This window comes from Manis pentadactyla, chromosome 15 (genome assembly GCF_030020395.1).
Source record: "Manis pentadactyla isolate mManPen7 chromosome 15, mManPen7.hap1, whole genome shotgun sequence".
Lineage (NCBI taxonomy): Eukaryota > Metazoa > Chordata > Mammalia > Pholidota > Manidae > Manis > Manis pentadactyla.
In genome coordinates, this window is record NC_080033.1 from 3,045,607 (window position 1) to 3,066,895 (window position 21,289).

At 46.5% G+C, this 21,289-nt stretch overlaps 1 protein-coding gene and 1 non-coding gene across 2 annotated transcripts in view; one reads left to right on the forward strand and one right to left on the reverse strand.

Moving 5' to 3' along the window:
* LOC130681106 (uncharacterized) overlaps positions 1 to 21,289 on the forward strand; it is a gene marked incomplete at its 3' end in the record, with an annotated part of 204,334 nt that overhangs the window by 17,207 nt on the left and 165,838 nt on the right. The window contains exons 3-4 of the mRNA XM_057493297.1: positions 4,351 to 4,480; positions 8,285 to 8,500. Of these exons, the coding sequence (XP_057349280.1) occupies positions 4,370 to 4,480; positions 8,285 to 8,500 (327 nt within the window). The remainder of the gene's footprint in view (positions 1 to 4,350; positions 4,481 to 8,284; positions 8,501 to 21,289) is intronic.
* LOC130681179 (small nucleolar RNA SNORA15) lies at positions 7,549 to 7,686 on the reverse strand. The gene has a single exon (XR_008994234.1). It is a non-coding gene; the product is annotated as a small nucleolar RNA SNORA15 (small nucleolar RNA).

A 21,289-nucleotide genomic window follows, 5' to 3' on the forward strand; every position in this document is an offset into this window, starting at 1 on the left:
TCGAGACAAGATCTGAGCATCCCGAGTCAGTGTGTTTCCCCAAGACCATCAAGCATCTCTGCCTCTCTGCCCAAGCTTTGATTTGATACTATTTTAAGCAGAGCCACACGATAAAGGACCCCCAGGTGGTGGCCAGAATATGAGAGCAGGGGAGGGCTGCAGAGACTCAGCCCGGGTCCCGCTGCTCAACGACGGCAGTACAGGAACTGGAACCCATGAGGCCTGCATATGTTTCCTTTCTGCACTTTTTCTTAACCTTCTTGCTCCCAAATCTTGAAATTACTGATTTTTAGCAACATTTGATTTCCTTGCATCTGACATTTCATAGTGCATGGGATATACAATAAGCAAGGAGTGTGAAGACCTTGATTCAAATCTCAGCTCCGCCATGTACCTATTATGTTGTCTTTGACAAGTCAGCTTTCTTATCTAAGGCGTCTCAGTATTCACATCTATTGAATGGGAAGAGCAGTAGGTGTACTTCTTGCCTCTCCGGATTATTACAAGGTTGAGGAAGTGTAAACTGTACTCTGTAGTGCAAATGTAAGAAAGCATCAGTTTTCAAAGAGATTGTTCCCACATTTCCCTGCATCTGCTATCACATCCCTCATCTGTCAAGCTTTTCAGGGTCCCTTTCTCAAATCCCTGCCTTCCTTCCTTCAGGATGTTGTATCTCGGGAAATACCCTTTATACCTAGGCTTTCAGTAATAATTTAGTATGAGAGGAAAAACAAAGGCCTTATTTACTGAAATCACACCAATCATCAAGAAAAATAAAATTCCCTAGCAGAACATGGTGTCCAGCACTTTCCAGCACTATTTTCTTTTGCACTGATCCACATAAATATTAGGTAATGTCTGAAGATCACCCACTCTGTAGGTCTGAGTCATCAGGCATAGTCACTACCACCACCCAAAAATTTCTAAATGAACATCAAATTATCCTACAGAATACTGGAAACTATAATTAAGAAGTTGTATAGCTTGATAAGCCCCTGTTTTTTCCTGTTGTGATGGGAAAAAGAAAAGTTCTAAGCAGTTCCAAGTTTAAGTCCATGGCCTCACCATTCACTGTGTGTGTGGCCTTGGACAAATAACTTAGTATCTCTAAACAGTATTATTGGTTTTGTCTGAAAAAACAAAACAAAACATGAGATCAATGATGTCTGTTCAGTAGGTGATTTAGGGTTATTGGTTTAGTACTTGTTTTGGTTTTGTATCTTTTGGTTTCACGAGGCAGAGACCACACACGTCACCCAAAGAAAGAGGTTCTCTTATCAAGGTGTGTGTGAAATAACAAAGGAGCTCTTGGAAATGAGAGCTCGGGAGGCGTGCCGGGGCCTGGCCCCACCGGGCACAGAGACTGGACCTTCCCATTCTCAGTAACTCGGCAATGACATTTCTAAAGTCCACCGCGGTGCAGGCTGTTGGGTTAAGTCCACCGCTCTGAATGTCTTTTCTTTCAATTCCCTCACCTTCTGACTCTTTCACTTAAAGCTTTCTCAGAGCAAAGGTCAGTAGGTCCCTCTAGCTCAATTTTTTATTTTGACATCCTTTCTGATACTAGGCCGTTTTCTTGCTGCATGTTTCCGAATTCATAATTTTGAAAGAACATCCAGTTCTTAGATCAGCTCAATTATTTCATAGTAAGGAGTGGGTCCCTGCTGAGATTATGAATGGCCGCTCCTCCGGTACCGGGCTCGCTGCTGGTGCTGTCAGCTGTCAAAGAGGTAAGTTATAAACATGGGCCCTTGGATGACCCTTTACCAAAGATGGTGGGAAAAGTCCCCACAAAGAGGTCACAGAATGTCTTCTGTTAGCACTTGGGTTCTCGACATGTTTGAATTTGAATCCTAACTTTGACAGGTTCTAAAGACATGACCTTAAGCAACTTACTTAATTTTGCGGAGTCTCAGTTTCCTCATCTGAGAAATGGGTGTAATAGTTCAGGCCTCGTAGGACTATTATTGAGTCTTAAATAACAAAAGCAAAACACTCAGTACAGTTCCTGCCACAAACTGAACCCACAGTAAACGCCAGCTGTGCCCATCCGTGTCAGGATGAGGTGCGCGGGTCGTGCCATGACACAGAGCAGGGACAACATAAATATACTCCATTAGCAGCTGTTTACCCCCTCTTCCAGCTGAGACAAACAGCAATGACCCATCCCCTGTCCCCTGGGATATACCTGCTTCCTGTTTCCTTCCTGAAGATGGGCGGCTGTCCCCAGGATCCTGACGGGATCGCTGCATGCCTCCCCGAGGAAGGGGATGCTACAGGCTTCTGGGAAGCCAGCCTTAGCCCTTCTCACCGGTGTTGAGTAGCTGCCATCACTGGGCCCACCCCATGCTGGGTGGAGGGTGATGAGTACCCAGGATGCAGCCTTCTCCAGGGGCTGGCACATTTACAGAACTGTCAAGTCATTGCTCCTGGCCTTTACCCATCGGGGTCTTGGGAAATCATAGGTTCATCACACAAAGACAAACACAGTGAGCTACAATATGCGTGAAATGGTAGGGAGCGTTTGACTTGGGACGTGGAAATTCCTCTCCCTGTTACACCGTGATGCTGCATTTGTTCAGTTGTGTTGGAAAACCGGCTGTGTCACAGAAGTGATGCTTACAGATAGCTGAAGTTTTCCCATTTCAGGCCTGAAACTATTTTTAACCTTTGTGTAATGGGTCTTCCTACGATGTCTCATGCACTCCTGCCTTCTTACGAGAAGATGCCGACGTAAAGGCTAGCATTTGTTGTACGCACACAGGTACCTGGCACCGTGCATAAGTGCGTAACTCTCGTTAATTTTCCAGACAACCCTGTGACCCTAAAAACAAAGTAGGGCCCTTGTAAGTCTACACATACATTTCAGAAGTATGTCCATGACTCTGAGCATCCCTTGGCTGCCTTTTAAAAGAAGTTAGTACTCAATCAGGCAGTACATATTTTTAAGTATTCATGAATATTCCTTTATTCAAGAGATGCTACTTCTGTACCTAGTCTGTTCCTGTGGGCCTGATGTATGCCCGGCACTCTGGGAGCGAGGAAATAGGAGGCATGTGGCTGCCTCCAAGGACGCACACGTTAGAGATACTGCAACTGGGACAACGTGTGATGCTTGCCTGATTAGTGGGCCAGAAAACCTTGAGAGGGTGATGACTCTTACACCCACCTTTGAAGGAGTCCTCGTCCTCGTCATTAGTCACTCCCCGGGGATAAGGCTGCTGAGCACAGACCGGAGGATGTAGGCAGAGTTAGACGATTCAGGCTCCAAAGAGTGCACGAGAGGAATGGGCAGGCCGTGCGTGAGAAGTAGCTCAGCCATCTTGCTCGGAGGAGAAGCTGTGGCCAGGGGCTCCTGGACCCTGGGCCGGACCAAGGACTTCGGTTTCTATAACCCGAGTCTTTCTTTAGACGGTGGCTAATGAAAGCAGGAAGTACATGAAAACTACACTTGGTGGAAAAAATACACACTCCGTGGGATGTGTTTTCTCATTTGACTAGTGAATAATGTGCCGCGCAGTTTCCAAGAGTAGCTCTCAAAAAAGTAAGAGCCACTGGGAGCATTGATGGCATTATTAATATCAAATAGATGGTTTTCCAAGATGATGACTTTAGTATATTTTAATGATAACTATTTCAAAAGTAATATGTTAATAGAAAATATCTAATTTCTCTTATCCAGAGATAACCAAGAATTTTGAAACCAGCCCCCCAGTATTCCCATATCCACGGGTCCACCCCTTTGAGCCCTCTTCGAGTCACCCTCCTCCAGCTGGAAAAAAATGGGGTCTCTTGGATCACAGTCACCACTCTGGGTGCTGTTTATGGCACCCTGGGCTGGGTTAAGTCTGCGTGATGATTGAGGCGTGACACTTGTTTAGAGACTTTTTAGTGGGACTGTTTTCTCTTTCTTGCTTTCTCAAAGCCTGGCCGATGGCCATCGTGTCTGGCTGCTTTTCCTGTGTCTCCTTATAACATCTTCCTGGCGTATTTTTCACCCTCTTTTAAGTGCTGGAATGGCTAGTGACCAAGCTAGTCAGTTTGTGTTTTCAAACTAAGAGGAAGCAGGCAGTGAGAGGGGACAAAGGCACTGTCTTTGGAGTTCGTGTAAACTGTGCAACTGCTGTTTGGCCTGCCAGGGGAGCTTTACTTGTCTAGAGAGATCATTGTTCTCCTTTATGGATGGCAACTGGCCAAGTGATTAGGCCCATTTTCCAGAAAGAAAAGACAGTAGAGAGGGATGGGGGAGGAGCAAGGGAGGGAGGGGTCCGGAAGGAGAGAAAAGTCGAGCCAGTGAGATTTTTGGCATCTTGTTTTGAATTTCTCTCTTTTCACGCTTGTGGTTCACAGTGGTTTAAACTTCCTGGACATGATGGTGCAACAAGGGAATATCGACAACCCTCCCAAGACTCCCCTGGTGCCGGGGATCAAGTGCTCCGGGATTGCTGAAGCTCTGGGGGACAGCATGAAAGGATACGAGGTAATATTTTGACTTCTGGCTGAAAGAGTAATATTTATCCAGAATCCATTGAGATTATAAAAGACTATACAACAAATGCTTGAAATAATCTATGATGCATGTTATTGTTTTATTAGCTTTATTAACAATGTTTATAAATGATAGGACTTTCTAAATGTCCCGCACCTCTCTTGTGTACCATCTTGGTTGTTTCCGGCAACCATCTGGTGAAGTAGCCAGGGGAATTCTTTACTCACGTTACATAGCTATTAATAAGAGTATTTAGCCTTGGAGTAACTAAGTGTGCACCCTCCCTCCCCTGGCCCATGCCCACCATTGTCTTATCACATCAGGTTCAAAAATCACTTGCAAAACACAAAAGTTGGGGAGAAATAGCCTCTGTATTTTATGATTCGATTCCTTTACATATATACTTAACGTGATGCATTGAAGTGACCATTTATAAATCATTATTCCAGACACTGGGGACGTACCACTTTGAATGGAGATTTTAAAGCCAGAGGACAGAATTGGCCAATGGGTTGATGACTTCTGGAGTGGCGCAATTGATTCAAAGGGTTATTAAATTACTCTGACTATTTTGTACATGTTCAGAATTTTCCATAATAAAAATTTTTAATTGGTGAAAAGATATATGACCCTTCTTACCATTGTTGTACAAATCGAATAGGATCCAGTCTATAAAAACTGTGGGCAAATCAATTGCACAGAATTGCAGCAGTTCTGAGTGAGAAAAGCCAATAGAAATCAGGTCCAAGAGCTCTTGCTTATAACTAAGTGCTTCCCCGGGGAGCGCTGAGTGGAGCTAGCATTTGAGAATCCACCATAACCAGATATTGGGCAAGTTATCTTTTTGAGCCTCACCATAACCCTACAAGGTTAAGGCTGTTATTACCCGCTCAGAGATGAGGTTCAGGAGGGTTCAGCAAGTAATGAGGTTCAGAAGGTCAGAAAGGAGCTAGTAAGAGTTGGACGTGGATTCAAGTCACCAGTCTCTTTACTCTTCCTGCAATGCCATGATCTTCATCCCTACTCTCAGCCTGCAAATGCTGCCATATTAGATGCCGGGAAGAAAACCCTGCAGCGTGCAATGCCAGGGTGCCCTTGGCATTCAGTGTAGCCAAGACTAGACTGCTGTCTCAGTCCTCGTGCACCTGAGCTTCAGTATACTCTGGGAATATCTATATGCTCCAAATTCACTCTGATGAAGGTCTGGAAATCTCATCCCATGCCCTCAGTCTTTTTGTCAGTGGTTTCCAGGTCAAACAGCAGAAAAATGTTAAGAGGAAATAAATGCACTTTTTTTCTTCCCTTTCCTAAGATGTTTACATTTTCTGTCCCCAGGTAAGCAATATAATCAGAGGCAGCACCGTCTCCCTGAAAGAGCTGTGTATCAGAAATACTCTGTGTTCTTCACTCCTCCACATGGTCCCAGAGGACCGCGAGCTCCTCTGTTAATCCTGAGCATGGATAAATAACCCATTATTGCAGAACATTAGAGTGGATTAAGGATGCTGTTGGCCTTGGTTTAGAGGGAGGACTTACTATACTTGATCATATCTATTTTCCCTTATCGAGGTTCTTCTGCTGAGTAGCCCTGGCTTGCTTATTGTCAACCCCCCCTTCACCCCATTCCCCGCTAATGACTTTCAGCTGCACAAATAAAATACAAGAGGCCATCTACAGGTTTCCAGTCGGTGTGATTTGGAAGAAAATCAATACAATTTTCCTTCTATAGTTTTTACATAAGACCTTCCATCAGGCCGGAGGTGGGATTCTGTGTGGCAGAACCCTAAATAGCTCCCTTGGTTTCATCCATTGCAAGGGAGGCTTGAGAAGGTGCTGCCAGGGGTGCAGCAGTAAAAGAAAAATTTGGGCTCAGTCACCCAGAACTCATTTCTGTTTCTTAAAAGAATCAAATAATGAGGTGAAGTTGGATATGTATTTTTTTAAGTTGCCTCCTCCTGGACTCAGCCTGGGGCCGATGCTGTGGCTTAGCCACTTTTGCCATTTTGATAATGAAATGTTAGAGATGGCGCAAAGCTGAACAAGAGACCAGGTGCGGCAGCTCCGGAGGCAGTCGGCTCCTCTGTGCTGTCACGCATCTTGGGGTTTTCATGATCCTGTGCAGCAGAGGATGTCAGGGTCAGACCTCAGTTATCCTCTGGTCTTAAATATCCTCTAAGATGATATTCCTGACAGTCATCATTTGGTCTTTAACCTTTCCAGGAATTGGGACACTCATTGTGCCAGGAGCACAGCCTCTCCTTCCCATCAGTTCTTTCATTAATTAGCTATTCCTTCTGCTTCATGAAATATAGTGGGTCTGTATTTAGCTTTTGATCAGTAAATTGTGAACTCCATGAGATCAGAAACCAAACTGTTCACTTTAAGAGTAACACTGATTGCTCTCTCCTCCTTTTACATGCAACGGTGCGACATGCACTGCATGCATATTATGTTATTTAATCTTCATAAAGACCCTTTCCTAATATTATTCCCATTTTAGAGTTGAGGAAACTGAGATATGAACACTTAAACTAGTATTTCCAGACTGGGTAGGATCCCCTTTTGTACATCCTTATATAACTCTGTCTTCTTGGCAGCACTTATCTCAGGTGTCATGAATTAATTATTTTTATTTGGAATCAGCCTGCCTAGTTTCAAATCCTGGCCCAGCTACTCTTTAGCTACATGACTTGGAGCATGTGCTGTAATCTCTCTTTGCCTCCTTTTAACTGTCTGTGAAATCTATAGTCATCCATCGGTAAACCGGGACTCTTGTGGGATTCATCTCATAGGAGGCTTCTGTTGTTGTTTGTTGAGTAGGGGTAGAGAGAAATGCTAAGCTAAAAGGAAAATAGAACAGGAGAGTCAATTGTAAAAATATACATAAACTAAAACACACATACAGGAAAGCCATTAATTTATGGAGAACTCACTATGACCACAGCAATTTGAAGATTGCATTTGAAAGTCGTAGCACATGCAATTAACTTCAAATAGCAGAACGGTTCAATTTAACTGGCACTCGGCAGCTCATACAAGCTATTGGTAACAGTTCTTGGGTTTGTATTTCCCTTTAATAGTGATCTGTTAGGAAAATACTTAGCAGACCATCATAACCACTTTAAAGGGAAGACTGTTCTTTCTTTTTGCATGGTGTCTGGCTATCTAAAATACTGATAAAAAGTATTCAGCCATGCCTTCAGAGGGGTTCTGTAAGGATTACATGAGTCTGAACATGTGACACCCTTAGACAATGCCTACCATGTAATATGTATCCAAAACATGTTAAAATGTTGTTGCTCACACCTGGTGGCATGCTCCTATTTTTGCCCTAACCTGGTTACTCTGGTTCAGTCTCCTGCCCTTAGGTTTACATGGCTCTTCCGATGCACCATGTGTCACGTCCCCTGCAATTAGTAGTAACCCAGTGCTAACCTTTGATGTAAATAATACAGTGAGTGAGCCTGGCAGGGAAGCTCCCAGGGTGGCGGGGGACAGAGGAGAGTAGGTGACTCCTGGCCTTGCCCATGCATGTTGTCTGTTTATGCTCAAGAAGAGGGTAGAGAACCTGGCCTCCATGGCCCCTGAGAAGTTTTCCTAGATGGGCTTCAGCGTACCCACCCATGCCTTGCAGTTCAGGGCAGGTAAAGGTGTGCATATTTGAGGGTTTCAATGTTTTGTTTTGTTTTTTCTGGGATGGAATCTATATGTTTCATCAGATTCTTAAAGAGTATTTGAGAAATTCCTCTAAACAGATTAAGAAACCTCCATTGACCTTGTGCTTCCCATGCCCAGATTGGGGACCATGTCATGGCATTCGTCAATTACGATGCCTGGGAAGAGGTGGTCTGCACGCCAGTGGAGTTTGTCTACAAGATCCCAGATGTCATGAGCTTCTCTGAGGCTGCTGCGTTCCCCATGATCTTGATCACAGCCTACAAGATGCTCTTCGAAGTTGCCCGCCTCCGGGAGGGGACGTGCGTGCTCGTGCACTCGGCTGGCGGCGGTGTGGTAAGTTGGTGGTGCCTGTGCGTGTGAGTCGTCTTCCTGGAAGTCGTAGCAGTGAGAGTGGAGCAGCAGCTGCCGATGAGATTCCTGGGTGGCATGTCCGTCAGTACGGATGAGCTGTACTGCTCTGGTGAAGGCCACGTGGATGGCGGGGCTCCTATAGGTGACTGTATTGGAGGCAGGGTGAGCCTAGCGCTGGTTTCTCCGGAGTTTGGGAAGGACTCCAAGATGGCACGTGGGGGCTCAGTGGGTGTCACAGGTGGTTTCTATGGAGAAGGGCTCTAAGTCCTGGTGCTCCGATGAACTGTCATGCCAGTCATTGTGAGACGCCTCATCACTCATGTACTGTAAATACTACCTGAAATACCAGAATGGCGGATGATCTACTTTTTCAATAAATTGCCATGGATTTGAGTTAGTTCCCATATTACTGACATCATTATTCATGTGTTCTGTTATATTTTCTTGAGTGGGAGAGAGGTGACTGGAGACTGTACAAGCACACTAGGAATTACACATAAACCCAAGTACCCCGACGAGAGTGAGTGCAGAGGCGAATGTCACCTGTCACATGTGTCTTTGACTAGGGGAAAAATAATGGAAATAAAAATCACCTCTGTGCAGTTCAGGGATGGCAGAAATTTCTTCCATGGTTTGGATGTACGTCAGTGCCAGTTATTCAGCACATGTTGTATGCCTGCCAGAGGCAAGCACTGAGTTCTCATCATGGTCTATTGGCGTTGGAGAAGAATCCTAGTCTTTCTGAGAGTGAGAGGGATTATTCGTGAATTCATCAAGTATTTATTGAGTACATACTATGGGCACAAAGATTAAAAAGAGAATGTCCTGATAACACCATCTAGTAGGGTTTGAGAGCTTCTCAGTGTTGGTGATTCTGTGGTTTGATGAACTCAGAGATGAATTCTTCTGGCTGGGTCTATCTTGAAGATGTTTTCACTGGATGTTTTGTTAACATTGATTTTTTCAATCTTGAATTTCTATAACTATCGAACCACTGCTTGGTATAAAGCACATCGCTGTCTTGGCTTTCCAAGGAGACCAGCTCACACACAGAAACATGAAGGCAAAAAGACATGCAAGCTTTAGAAATTCTTTGAGAGGAATATCTTCAATCATGTTAGCAAAGTCGCTATTGTCTTTTGACCATGAGTAAAGATAAAATAAAAGCTAAATATCCCTCTGCAAAGAAATAGATTTCAGTGCCAGTGAATCTACAAACAGCAAGCAAGCCATTTGAATTGCTGGTATTTATGATCTGAGCGTGCTCAGCGTACAAGTATTAGAGACAAGTATAGAGAACTAGGACTCATACCCTCATCTGGCTGATGCCAAAACCTGTTCTCTTTCCACTTGACCACCCAGGGTGTTGATGGGAGGACGCCTAGTTCTCGGTAGGAGTCAGATAAGTAACTGACTTATAACTGAGAATATGTGAAGCAGAGTGTGAAGTCCACACTATTAGAAGCAATGAAAATAATTTGGGGGAAAGAATGATGAATTCTTTATGGGGAGCGATAGTCTGTCAGCAGAATTCTTATGGATAAGCAGGAGTTTTCTAGGTTGCCAAGAAAAACGCGCAGCAGCCCAAGGAGAGCATGGGGCTGCGGGGATGGGTTAGGTGACGGCAGGGCGAGAGGTGGGCGCGGGTAAGGCACGCGGACCCCGGCCCACCTGGGAGGCCGGCTGAACCACCCTCCCCTCTCCCTCCTCCAGCTCCACTCACTGAATTTTATTCATAACTCTTTGAAAGGATAAGCTGATGGATGAATGGGACCCAAGGTAATACCTAGTAGCAGTTAAGTTGTTTTCATTGTCAATTGACAATTTTTCAAATTTTGTGGATTTTATGAATATTATATATGTGTAAAATGAAGCATGGGAATTGGTTTTTGCTTAATTTTTCTACAAGCATGATGCCAAGTGCCTTGCACTCATTCTTTCTGTACGCTCACAACAACCCTGTGAGGTATATACTGTTATCATCACCCCATGGTGAGACTGAGGAAACTGAGGCTTGCTGAGGGGAAGGCCGTTATCCACAGCTGCATAGTTGGCCAAGACGGAGGCCTTCCACCCCCAGAGGGCTCTTCCACAAAGCCTGTCTTAAACCGCTAAGGCAGGTCAGGAAGCGTGGAGGGAGACAGCAGGGAGAGGCCCAACCCATCCTGCTCATCGCTTCTGCTGCTCTCCTGTTTTTGGAGCGTCAGAGTGGCCTTGCTGCAAGCTGCCTTTTTTGATGGCCTGTAGTGTCATCTTGGCTTCTGAGAAGCCGGCTGAGCAGCAGGAGGGCAGGGGGAAAGCCGTAGGGCGGGCAAGGTGGTGGGTATGCCCCATGCTGGCTGAGAGGGGTGGGCTTGTTACCCCTCTACTTCCTGTCTCTATCAGAAGGTCAGGCCCAGGACGGCTGCCAGATAAGCAGACGTGGATTTTATCTGTCAATTCTTACTTCCCAGGGACTCCCAAGATCTCCCACAAAAAAGGTGTAACCCTTCTGGGGGATCACTTAGATTAGTGGGGCTGAAATCCTGGATTGGAGGTGATTAGGAGATGCATCCCATCAGGAATGCATTAAGGACAGCACGTACCTTAAGCCTCAAAGAAAGTGAGGCCCTGCTCTCTAGAATTCCTGTGATGAGAAACAGGCTCCAAGTTCAACACCAAGACCAGGACTCCCATTTCCAGGGCCAGGCGCCTGCTGCTCAGGGTTGTTCCTCAGCCACAGCATGGAGAGATGACAGGAACTTGAAGTCTGGTGCTATGGAGGGGGGACAGTGGAAGACGGCCTTCCTCTGCCATAAAGTACATGAGGCTGGTGATGGGCCCTATTCATTCGCCCAGCAGGCACTTACTATGTGCCAGGCAGCATGCTAGGTGTCTATAATGCAGTGGCAAATAAAGGAGATAGGCATATAGCCAAATAATCAGTGTAGGTTCATATGTCCATATATTTGTCTATGTATAAATAATATATGCACAAACATGCATATGTATATGTGTATATATTATATATGCATATGGAAAGGATCAACATGCTATCATAGAGAATAAACAGGGAGAAAGACGCACTGAGTGGGTGACATTTAAGCGGAGACAAGGAGGCAGTTCTGTGAAAAGCAAGAAAGCCCATTGCAGGCTGTGAAAGAGCAAACACCCCGAGCAGGGACTGCTGATGGCATGGAGGCACTGGAAGAGGACTGTCCTCCTTGTCTCATCACAGAGTGGGCTTGCTGAGATCTAGCCTGTCACTGAGATAGCCAGGCTTTGAGGCTGACACCCTGGATGCCCACCCCTACCCTCACCCCGAGGCCAGTGCACAGGCCCGGTCCCTGCCTGCAGATTCCTTCAGCTCTCTGCCCAAGGTCATTTCTGGTTTGCAGCTTGGCCCTTGCTTGGGGCAGGCTGGAAATGTGCAGGAGTTAGAACGTCCAGGAGCACCTGTCAACAGGTGAGGGACGGGAGTCGGGGGCAGCCACCGGCTGTGGGGGAAGAACTGGGAAGTGTGGTCTGCGTGATCTCTCAGGGGGTCCCCACCAGAGCTGAGCTCCGCTGGGCACAGGGTAACACATTTTATAGGCTCTCCTCCCTTGCCTGTCTCACTACCACTGCTTCACCTTACTTGCAGGATCAAGTCCCACATAAACCACCTGCACACAAATCTTCATCTTAGGGTCTGCTTTTGGGGAAACCAAAACCCTTTGAACAAGTCCTTCGTGATCAGCCAAAGGTGAACTCAATCACCTTTCCCCACCATCTCTCTGCCAACCCTTTCAGCTCCAGCCATGCCTGTCTGTCATCTCCCCTTGCGGCCACATACTTTGCAACCTGACAGCCTTTGCTAGATTCCCTTATTTTTCTGCCTGGCAACTCCTATTCATCATTTAAATGCTACTTTCCCTTGGAAGCCTTCCCTGCTTTCTCATCTCTACATGTTTGACATTGTTTTACTGATAAACAATGACTTCACCAGACTTCATCCACCCATCCACCCATCCATCCATCCATCCACCCACCCATCCATCCATCCATCCGTCCACCCATCCATCTAACAGATACGTGTTAACTACCTTCTCCATATGCCAGGCACTAGCAAGCTACAGTCACCCACATCCAGGTCTTCTCATCCAGACGGATCTTCTAGAGGTCACAGTGGGTCTTAGACGTGTCTGTGCTTCCAGCACACAGAGCAGAGTCCCGGAAGGAGTGGGTGTTTGCCAATCGTTTGGTCCATTTAAATTGATGAACTTCACCTGTTCCAGGCAGACAGCATCTGTGTAATGATAATGAGGTTCTTAATTACATACAGGAGAGTACATTTATTACGTATGTGGAATTAATAAATGAGTATGTTATCATCAAAATGTGAACTACAGGTAGACACAATTCCATTACTTAAAGTAGCTTGCAAGCCATTAAGTTAGTGGCCGTGTTTGATTTCCCAAATCCAAAAAGTATTCTTCAAAGCAGAAACAGACGGTCCTCCGCAGGCTTTACTTTATCACTCTTGGACGAGTCTGGAATTCCTGCTTTGCTCCCCACATCTTCTCTTTACAACCGTAGTAAGCCATCTGACCTCACACTGGTGGGGGGGCCATATAAAATATATGATCCAATCCTATCTACTGGTAAGACTGTAAAGAAATAATCAGGGAGTTAGTCAAGCAGGGAGCCAATCTGTGTTCAAACACTGCGCATCTGCAGTTTGTTCAACAATGTGCCAGACACAAAGTACCCAGTAGGAGATAAAATGGATTTAGGCACTGCCTTCTGAAGCTTACAAAGATACAAAAGTACAAAGATGTTCACTGAAATATGGCTTATGATAGTACAGCAGTATGATTTTCTAGAAGGCAGGAATTGGTTAAAAGGAATTGTTGTATATCCACACAATAGAATATTCCCCAGCCATTCTAAATGATGATGTTTAAGAATTTTTCATGATCTGCACAAATGCTCACGATATAAGCTTAGAAAGAAAAAAAATCAAGGATATACTCAGTGTGATTCCAAATCTCTGAACAACCAAATATTGATATATTCGTGTTGGAAAACTGCTGGAAGAAAATAAGCCAAGTTACGTAGGGTCCTTGTCTATGAGATGTGGCATTACTTTTGACACAGTTTTCTGTATTTTCCAACTTCACTCTTTTTTTTTTTTTTTTTTTTTAATTATTGAAGGGTAGTTGACAACAGTATTACATTACATTAGTTTCAGGTGTACAACACAGTGATTCAACATTTATATACATGATAATTCTAGGTACCAGGTATCACCATACCAAGGGGTTACAATATTTTGACTATATTCCTTATGCTATACATTACATCCCGGTTACTTATTTATTTTACAATTGGAAGTGTGTTTATATATATATATATATATATATTTTGTGAGGGCGTCTCTCATATTTATTGATCAAATAGTTGTTAACAACAATAAATTTCTGTATAGGGGGGTCAATACTCAATGCACAATCATTAATCCACCCCAAGCCTAATTTTCGTCAGTCTCCAATCTTCTGATGCATAACGAACAAATTCTTACACGGAGAACAAATTCTTACATAGTGAATAAGTTACATGGTGAACAGTGCAAGGGCAGTCATCACAGAAGCTTTTGGTTTTGTTCATGCATTATGAACTATACACAGTCAGTTCAAATATGAATATTCATTTGATTTTTAAATTTGATTTATATGTGGATACCACATTTCTCTATTATTATTATTTTTAATAAAATGCTGAAGTGGTAGGTAGATACGAGATAAAGGTAGAAAACAGAGTTTAGTGTTGTAAGAGAGCAGGTGTCCAACTTCACTCTTTACAGTTGGCATGAACATGTGTTGCTTTCATAATAATACTTTTTAAAAGAGCTCGGTAGAGATCAGAATAGATCCTTCCCCTGTAAAATGTGGCATTTCATTCTCTCATGTATCAGGAGAGTTTACTAATATGCTCAGTTTGCGCCGTGCTTGGGGAAATAATAGCTTCCGTCCTGACAAGAGCCCTTTGGGAATGAGGAAGCGGCAGGACACTCTGGAACTGTGAGCGGCTCACCTTTAGCTCTTGCGTTAATTATGACCTATAAATAACGTAGGGGCCAAAAGCAGTGGGCGTGTGGGAGGAGGAAGGCAGACAAAAGCCAAGCCACCCACCCCTCCCTCTGCCCCCCACGCTCCTGACACATAAACCTATGGTCCCCCAGCTGGGTGGCCTTAATACTGTTCCAGCGTGTTCCTCAAAAGCTTGGCAATAACTGACCCGTGGGTACACTTGACTTTTGCTATAACTGAGGAGACACATCCTGCCTGCCCGTGGGGACATGAGAGAGCTCTAGAATGCACGGTAGCAGGCAACACACCTTGCTGTGAGTAACGGGAGAAGCTTGTTGTCTAAGGAAGGTCACCTATTTACTGGGCCATGCAAGAAATTTATCTTGTGCATACGTGAGAAGAGAGCCCGGTCAGGCCACTAAGGAGTTCCAAAATCAATTGGCAAAGCCAAGGGATGACTGTGGTTGTGCGTAGCAGTGTAATCCTCCCTGCTTTTTTAGTGTTATTCCGGTCCTTTTGATCTATTCAGCCGCTACTCCAAAACTCTGTCATAAGAAAGCAGGCTGCAAACACAGGAACAACTAGTGCCACTCATGCTTGGGTAGTGGGAGGTGCTCTCACCCTGCCACATTTAAGGGGATTTTCCCTCGACCTGCCATTGCCCACTGGACATAGGTCCATTTGCCAGAAAGAGGAGTTGAAGGGGTTCAACATGGTCAGGCTGGGAAAAAGATTTGGGATGCAGAGCAAGTATAAGGGTACGGGACCCATGAGCCTATTGTTTTGAGTGCTATGCCTCCTAGGAGCAAACTCTACAGGGAGGCCGTACGTAGCACAATACAAATAAGACCTTCGACACAATTAGAGTTTCCCGACAAAACAGAATGAGCCGACTTGGGAGGCAATTAGTTGGCCATCTCCGTCTCATCAGCTTTTGTCCTGGAACTATGCCGGGGGGAGCCGAGTCAGGCCTCCTCCCCCAGGCAGGAGGTTGGAGGGTGTGACCCATGGAATGCTTTTAGGTGTCGCGTCTCCGCATTGATGCTTCCCAAGCTCCTCCTGTGTCTCCCTTCTTGTCCCACCAGGTGTGACTGCCTGGTTGGGGATCTTGTGGGAGACACAGAAGAGAACTTGAAGTCCTTCATCATTAGTATTTGCTGGTACCAGGCAGGGTGCTCAGCCCTTTTAGCGTCACGTGCTTTCCTCCCACCTTGAGGAGGGCACCATGACCACGTGTGTGTGACAGCTGACATTCTGAATGCTCACCTGACTTGCCCAATCCAGATGCCAGTAAGTGCGGTCGGGGTACACCTCAGGTAACCCATGTTCAGAACCTGCCGCTTAGTATTGCTAGAGCCTAGCACCATGTGTGGCTCCAAGTGAATGTGCACAGGGCACACTGGTTAATGTGTGTGGCACGTAAGGTTTCTCTGAATGGAACAATGAACATGCAATTTATGGGACAGTGAAAAGGATACCATGAAAGGAATGGGGTGTTGACTCCTGAGATGTGTCATTGAAGAAAGAAATGCAAAGAGATTTTCATCCATTCTATCCCACATTTCATGAACAACTCCTCTATGCCTGGTGGTACGCAGCAGCAGGGGGCGGGGGTACTCAGATAAAGAGGTGATTAAAGACAGCATTAGCCCTGGTGCTGTCACTGTTTAAGTAGAGGAGATGACTTGATAAATGGTATTAACAGTGAAATAATTGTACACTTGTTACATTTACAAGGCAATTCTGTTTACTTTAAAGTTAGTTGTTCCTATGAAATGTCAGGACGAAGCTTTGGGCGGTGAGCTGCTCTTTAAAGACAGCAGGTCTGAGGAGGGAGCCGTAGACAAGGTCGGGGGACAGGACTAAGGATCGCATGGGAAGCCCCAGCTGGAGGCCCGGCCGCTGCCCTTCCCTCCCCTCCAGGGCGGAATAGCAGCGTGCTCCCACCTGGGAGCACTGGATGCCACCTTCCGGCTGTGAGGGGCTCGGCCCCGCCCGGTTTGGAACATCCTTGGAGGATTTGCAGTCACCGAGTCCGGGCGTCTGGTCTCTGAGGGCTGGCAGGGGACAGCAGCGCTTTGGGAGCTCCACCGTTCCATGCCCAGGGCGGGTGCTTGCCGGTGAAGGTGTTGATCATACGGGGGACACCAACACCAAGGTCAGGCTCGTGGTCCTGTCGAGAGGCCTGGCTGATAAAGCGCCTTCACCTAACAGGGACACTCAGAAAAAGGCAAAAAGGTTTGAAACCTGGAGCCAGGGCCCGTCCTTCCTTTCCGGGAACTGTCACATGTTGGATTCACAAACCCCTGTGCTTAGGGAGCAGGCAGTGTCCAGACGGGGAGAGGCAGGAGCAGGGAAGCCTGCACATACTCCCTACGTCCCCACTGTGTGCTCATCCTGTGCAGAGCTTTCTCCATATGGGTCAACTTCACACTCATGACAATCCTGTCGGGCAGGTGGTATTATCCCAAAGTTAGAGGTGAGGCTGTCAGTTCAGAATAAATGGACCACAGCCCCTGAAGGGATGCATGAACCAAGATCCAGGGACCCAAATCCTAGCCTAATGGACGCCTATGCCTTTGCTCTCATCTCTGGCCACCCTGTGAATTCCTTTCCTTGCTTATTATTAGGATGGCCACACCCTCACAGGTAGGGTGACCCGGTTTGCTGCAGTCACTTCCAGGTTCTGCCTGTTGAGTGGGCAAAGTTACTAAAGGCATCCCCCTGTACTCACACAGTTTCCCAATGTAGACAATAGATTGTATGATTTACCTAACAAGTATTTGGTGAAAATGATGCTCTAAACTGTGGGCACAAATTGTAGTGTGGCTGGAAATGTGGATCCGGCGTCCCACTCTCCAAATGTAATCATCCAGGAAATGTATCCAGATGCACCGCATGGAAGGCAGCCAGCCTGGAAGTGGCTCTTCCCCCCCAGGATCGAGAGCCCTGTGAAGAAGTCTTTGCCCTCCGGTGGGCTGGACTGGCTCCCTCGCTGGGATTCCAGCCGCACGGTTGATGGGTGGAAGGCTGTGGGCTATGGGTTGTCCTGTGGCCACCCACGGTCTCTATCAGCTGGGAAGTGGTACTGATGAGAGACCCGTGACTCGTTATGACCCCAAGAGGGTTGGTTAGTGGAGCTGCCCTGTGCATTGGGGCAAGCTGTACGTTGCACAAAACTGCCCAAGCACTGGGGCAAGAGACGGATGCGCTTCCATATTCTTTTAGGAGCAGGTCAGTCAGATGCAGCCGCAAGGGGACAGCAGGAAAGGCTCAGGAAAACCAAGCATGTGATGCTCACAGCTCCTGGAGACAGGAGGGCCAACATGAGCAGGGCCCTGGGGGAAAGTCAGTAGGGCGATCAGGCGGCTGAAGACAGGTGCTGGAGAGGCACTTAGGCCTTGGCCTTTCCTGGGGTTTCTGCAGAAGGCAGCAGGGCTGGGCAGGGTGGGGAGCTTAGGACTGGCCAGCATGAATATTTCAGAGGGGTTTGGGCTATAGGGGTGGTCTCTGCTTGCCTGGTGTCTAGCCCTGGGTTAATGAAGGCAGAGGAATACCGCTTCCTGCCCAGTATGGACTAGATAGAGGAGGTCTGGCTCTGGATTCGGTTTGTTAGCATATCAAAGACATGATCCCAGTGGAGCCCTTTGTTATTTCTAGGAATTGGCTTGCCCAGGGAGAGACAGCCTCTCCCCAGCCAGAAAGGATTTTTAAGATGGCAAAACACCATATAATACAAAGAAAAATTTAAAAATTTATAATACAGATGGCTACACTCCAGTTGCCAGGGCTCACAGCTGTGCCAGCCAGGAGGTAGGTGGCTGGGGAGGGTGGCCATAAATCAAACCCTTCCACCCAGCTCCCTGTCCTGCAGTTGACAATCCTAAATCCCAGAGGGCCTGAGAAAATAAGCTGCTTAGCCTGGAACCCCAGTAGGCTGAAGATCTTAGCATTGCATGTGCACTGTCTAGTGTAAGAGCGGAAGGGCCCTGACCGTTACTGAGCATCTTCTCTGTGCCTGGCATGTACTCTCGTCCATACTAACCAGCACTTGGCACAGTCAGCCCATTTGCCATTGTATAGATGAGACCACTGAGGCTCAGAGAGAGATGACCTATCTTCCCAAAGTCACACAGCCTGTCAGTGGTATAGCAAGGTGTCAAATTCTGGTTTGCCTGATTCAGAAGGTGCTCAACGTCACTAATCATCAGGGAAATGCAAATCAAAATCACCTTACGCCTATTAGGATGGCCATGATTTAAAAAGAAAGTGTTGGTGAGGATGTGGAGAAAAGAGAACCCTTATGTACTATTGCTGAGAATGTAAGTTGGTACAACCCTTATGGAAAACAGTAGGGAGGTGCCTCGCCTCCAAGAACTAAATGCCGTATGATCCAGCACCCTACTTCTGGGTATCCATCCAGAAGAGTTCAAATAAGAACACGGAGGAGATGCGGATGCTCCTAAGTTCACTGCAGCACTGTTTACAAAAGCAAAGACATAGGAACCACTTAAATGTCCATCAGCAGATGAATGGATGAACAGAACAAAACTGGTACAGAAATACAGTGGGCTGTCATTCAGCCTGAAAAAAGAAGGAAGTTCTGCCCTGCCCTTTGCTGCCACATGGGTGAACCTGGAGGGCATTATATGAACTGAAATAAGCCAGACACAGAAAACACATCTTACATGATCCTACTTACACCAGGAATCTAAAATATTCAAACTCATAGAGGGAAAGTAGAATGATGGTCACCAGGGGCTGCGAGGAGATGGAATCGGGCACGTGCTGGTCAAGGGCACATGGTTTCCGTTGTAGGAGATGAGTAAGTCCTACAGACTCTGCACCCCAGGCTTTAGTTAGCACTGCTGCACTGACTGCTGAAACATTTGTGAAGTGGGTCGATTGTATGTTAAATGCTATCACAAAACGGGGGGAAGGAGGACATTTAGAGGTGATGGTGGTTCAGTTGATAGTACTGTTTGCAGTGATGGGAGTATACTTATCTTTAGATTCATGAAGATGTACATATTACATATATACAGCTTTTTCCTCTATTAATCACACTCAGTTTCCTTGGGGCCCCTCTTCTCTTCCCACGTGCTGAGCTGCCGCGTGTCTGGCTCTGAGAGATGCGGTGCTCCAGCTCTTCCCGTTCGGATGAGCAACTCAAGGTGCGAAGGGCTGAAATGGTAGCAGTCCGACCTCCCTCCTGAGCCATCCCTTCTCTACCCAGCACACATCCCTGGTCCCAGCCCTCGATCACCCTCTGACCTCAGGGGTCCTCTTTGACCACTTTGCTCTTTGTTCCCCAAGCTTTTGTCTTTTCTGCTGTTTCCTCCACTCAACACAGTAACTGAGGTCTTTGCAGTGGGCCCAATACTTTGGATACAGAAGGGAATAAGATGTGGTTCCCCCTTAAGGAACTGAATGCCTAGGGGGAGATACAAAAGGAAGAGGTTTTTAAACAGAGAGGAGTGGGAGAGGAAGAGAAAGGAGAGGGGAAGAGAAAAGGGGGGAGACGAGAGTCACAGCACAGAGATGAAGGTGGCTGAGAAATGCTGCGTGTGAGTTTGGGGGCAAAGCTGGAGATAGTTAGTCTTTTGAGGATCTCCAGGAAGGCTTCCCGGAAGAGGTGGCATTGGGGAGCAACGGGGAAGAAAGCCCTGGTGACTCACACTACATGTTGCCTCCTTTGTCCCACACCTGCCCTTGTGAAGTAGACATCATCCCCGATTAAAGAAGAGGAATCTGAAGCTCAGCCGGGTTGGGTGGCAGCTCCAGGACTCGGTCAAGGATGGGAACCAGGAGCGTCAGCTGGCTCTGCAACCTCTGATGGGCCGCATCCCCATTGGCCAGTTTTGGGGGTCAAGAACAAAGAACTTAGCTTACTGACAAGGAGGCTTGGGTTTAAATCCCATCACTTTGGGTTGCTAAGTACTTAACCTTTCTGAGTCTGTTCCAGTTACTGGGAATTAGCAGGATGACCTTGAGTAAGTTCATCTCATCTTTCTGGACTACGCTTCTGATGGGAATACTTCCTGGGTCTACATCTTGATGGGAATACAATGGCGGGAGTGCTTGACAAAGAGTAACTAGGCAGTAAGAGATGGCTCCCCTTCCTTCTCTCCTGTTAGCCTCCAGACCCCTTCTGGTCCCGCATTATGGGGCAGTGGCTAAGGTGCTGAACTTGAAGCATCTAGAGCTTCAGACCTGACCATAGGGAGAGTGGGGGTGGGTGTTTCCTCTTCCTGCATCTCTGACTCCCAGAAGACTGTGTTAGTCATGCCCTGATCTGCAGGATCCCACATACTAAACCACGGGCTTTGATGTCGACCTCAACTAGGACAAGAGGATTGTCACAATGCCATTATCAACCAAATTAGAGGAAGGAAAACTGTACAGAGTGCTGGATCTCAGCATGAGCCACACATTAAAATAACACAGGGAACTTGCAAAATACATACTAATAATCAGGCCCTACCGTGGTTTTAAATAAAACACCTGATGTTAAGGTATTCTGAGCATCATGGGGCTTTAGCGCCTAAATCACGTGGAGTAGAGTGGTGCCATTAAGGGTGATCTGCATCAGTGGTTCTCACCCTGAGCTGCATGAGAATCTTCTGGAAGGCTTGTTAAAACTTGGCTTTCTAAGCCCCACCTGCAGAGTTGCTGACTCTGTAGGTCTGGGCTGGGGCCTGAGAATCTGCCTTTCTAACAC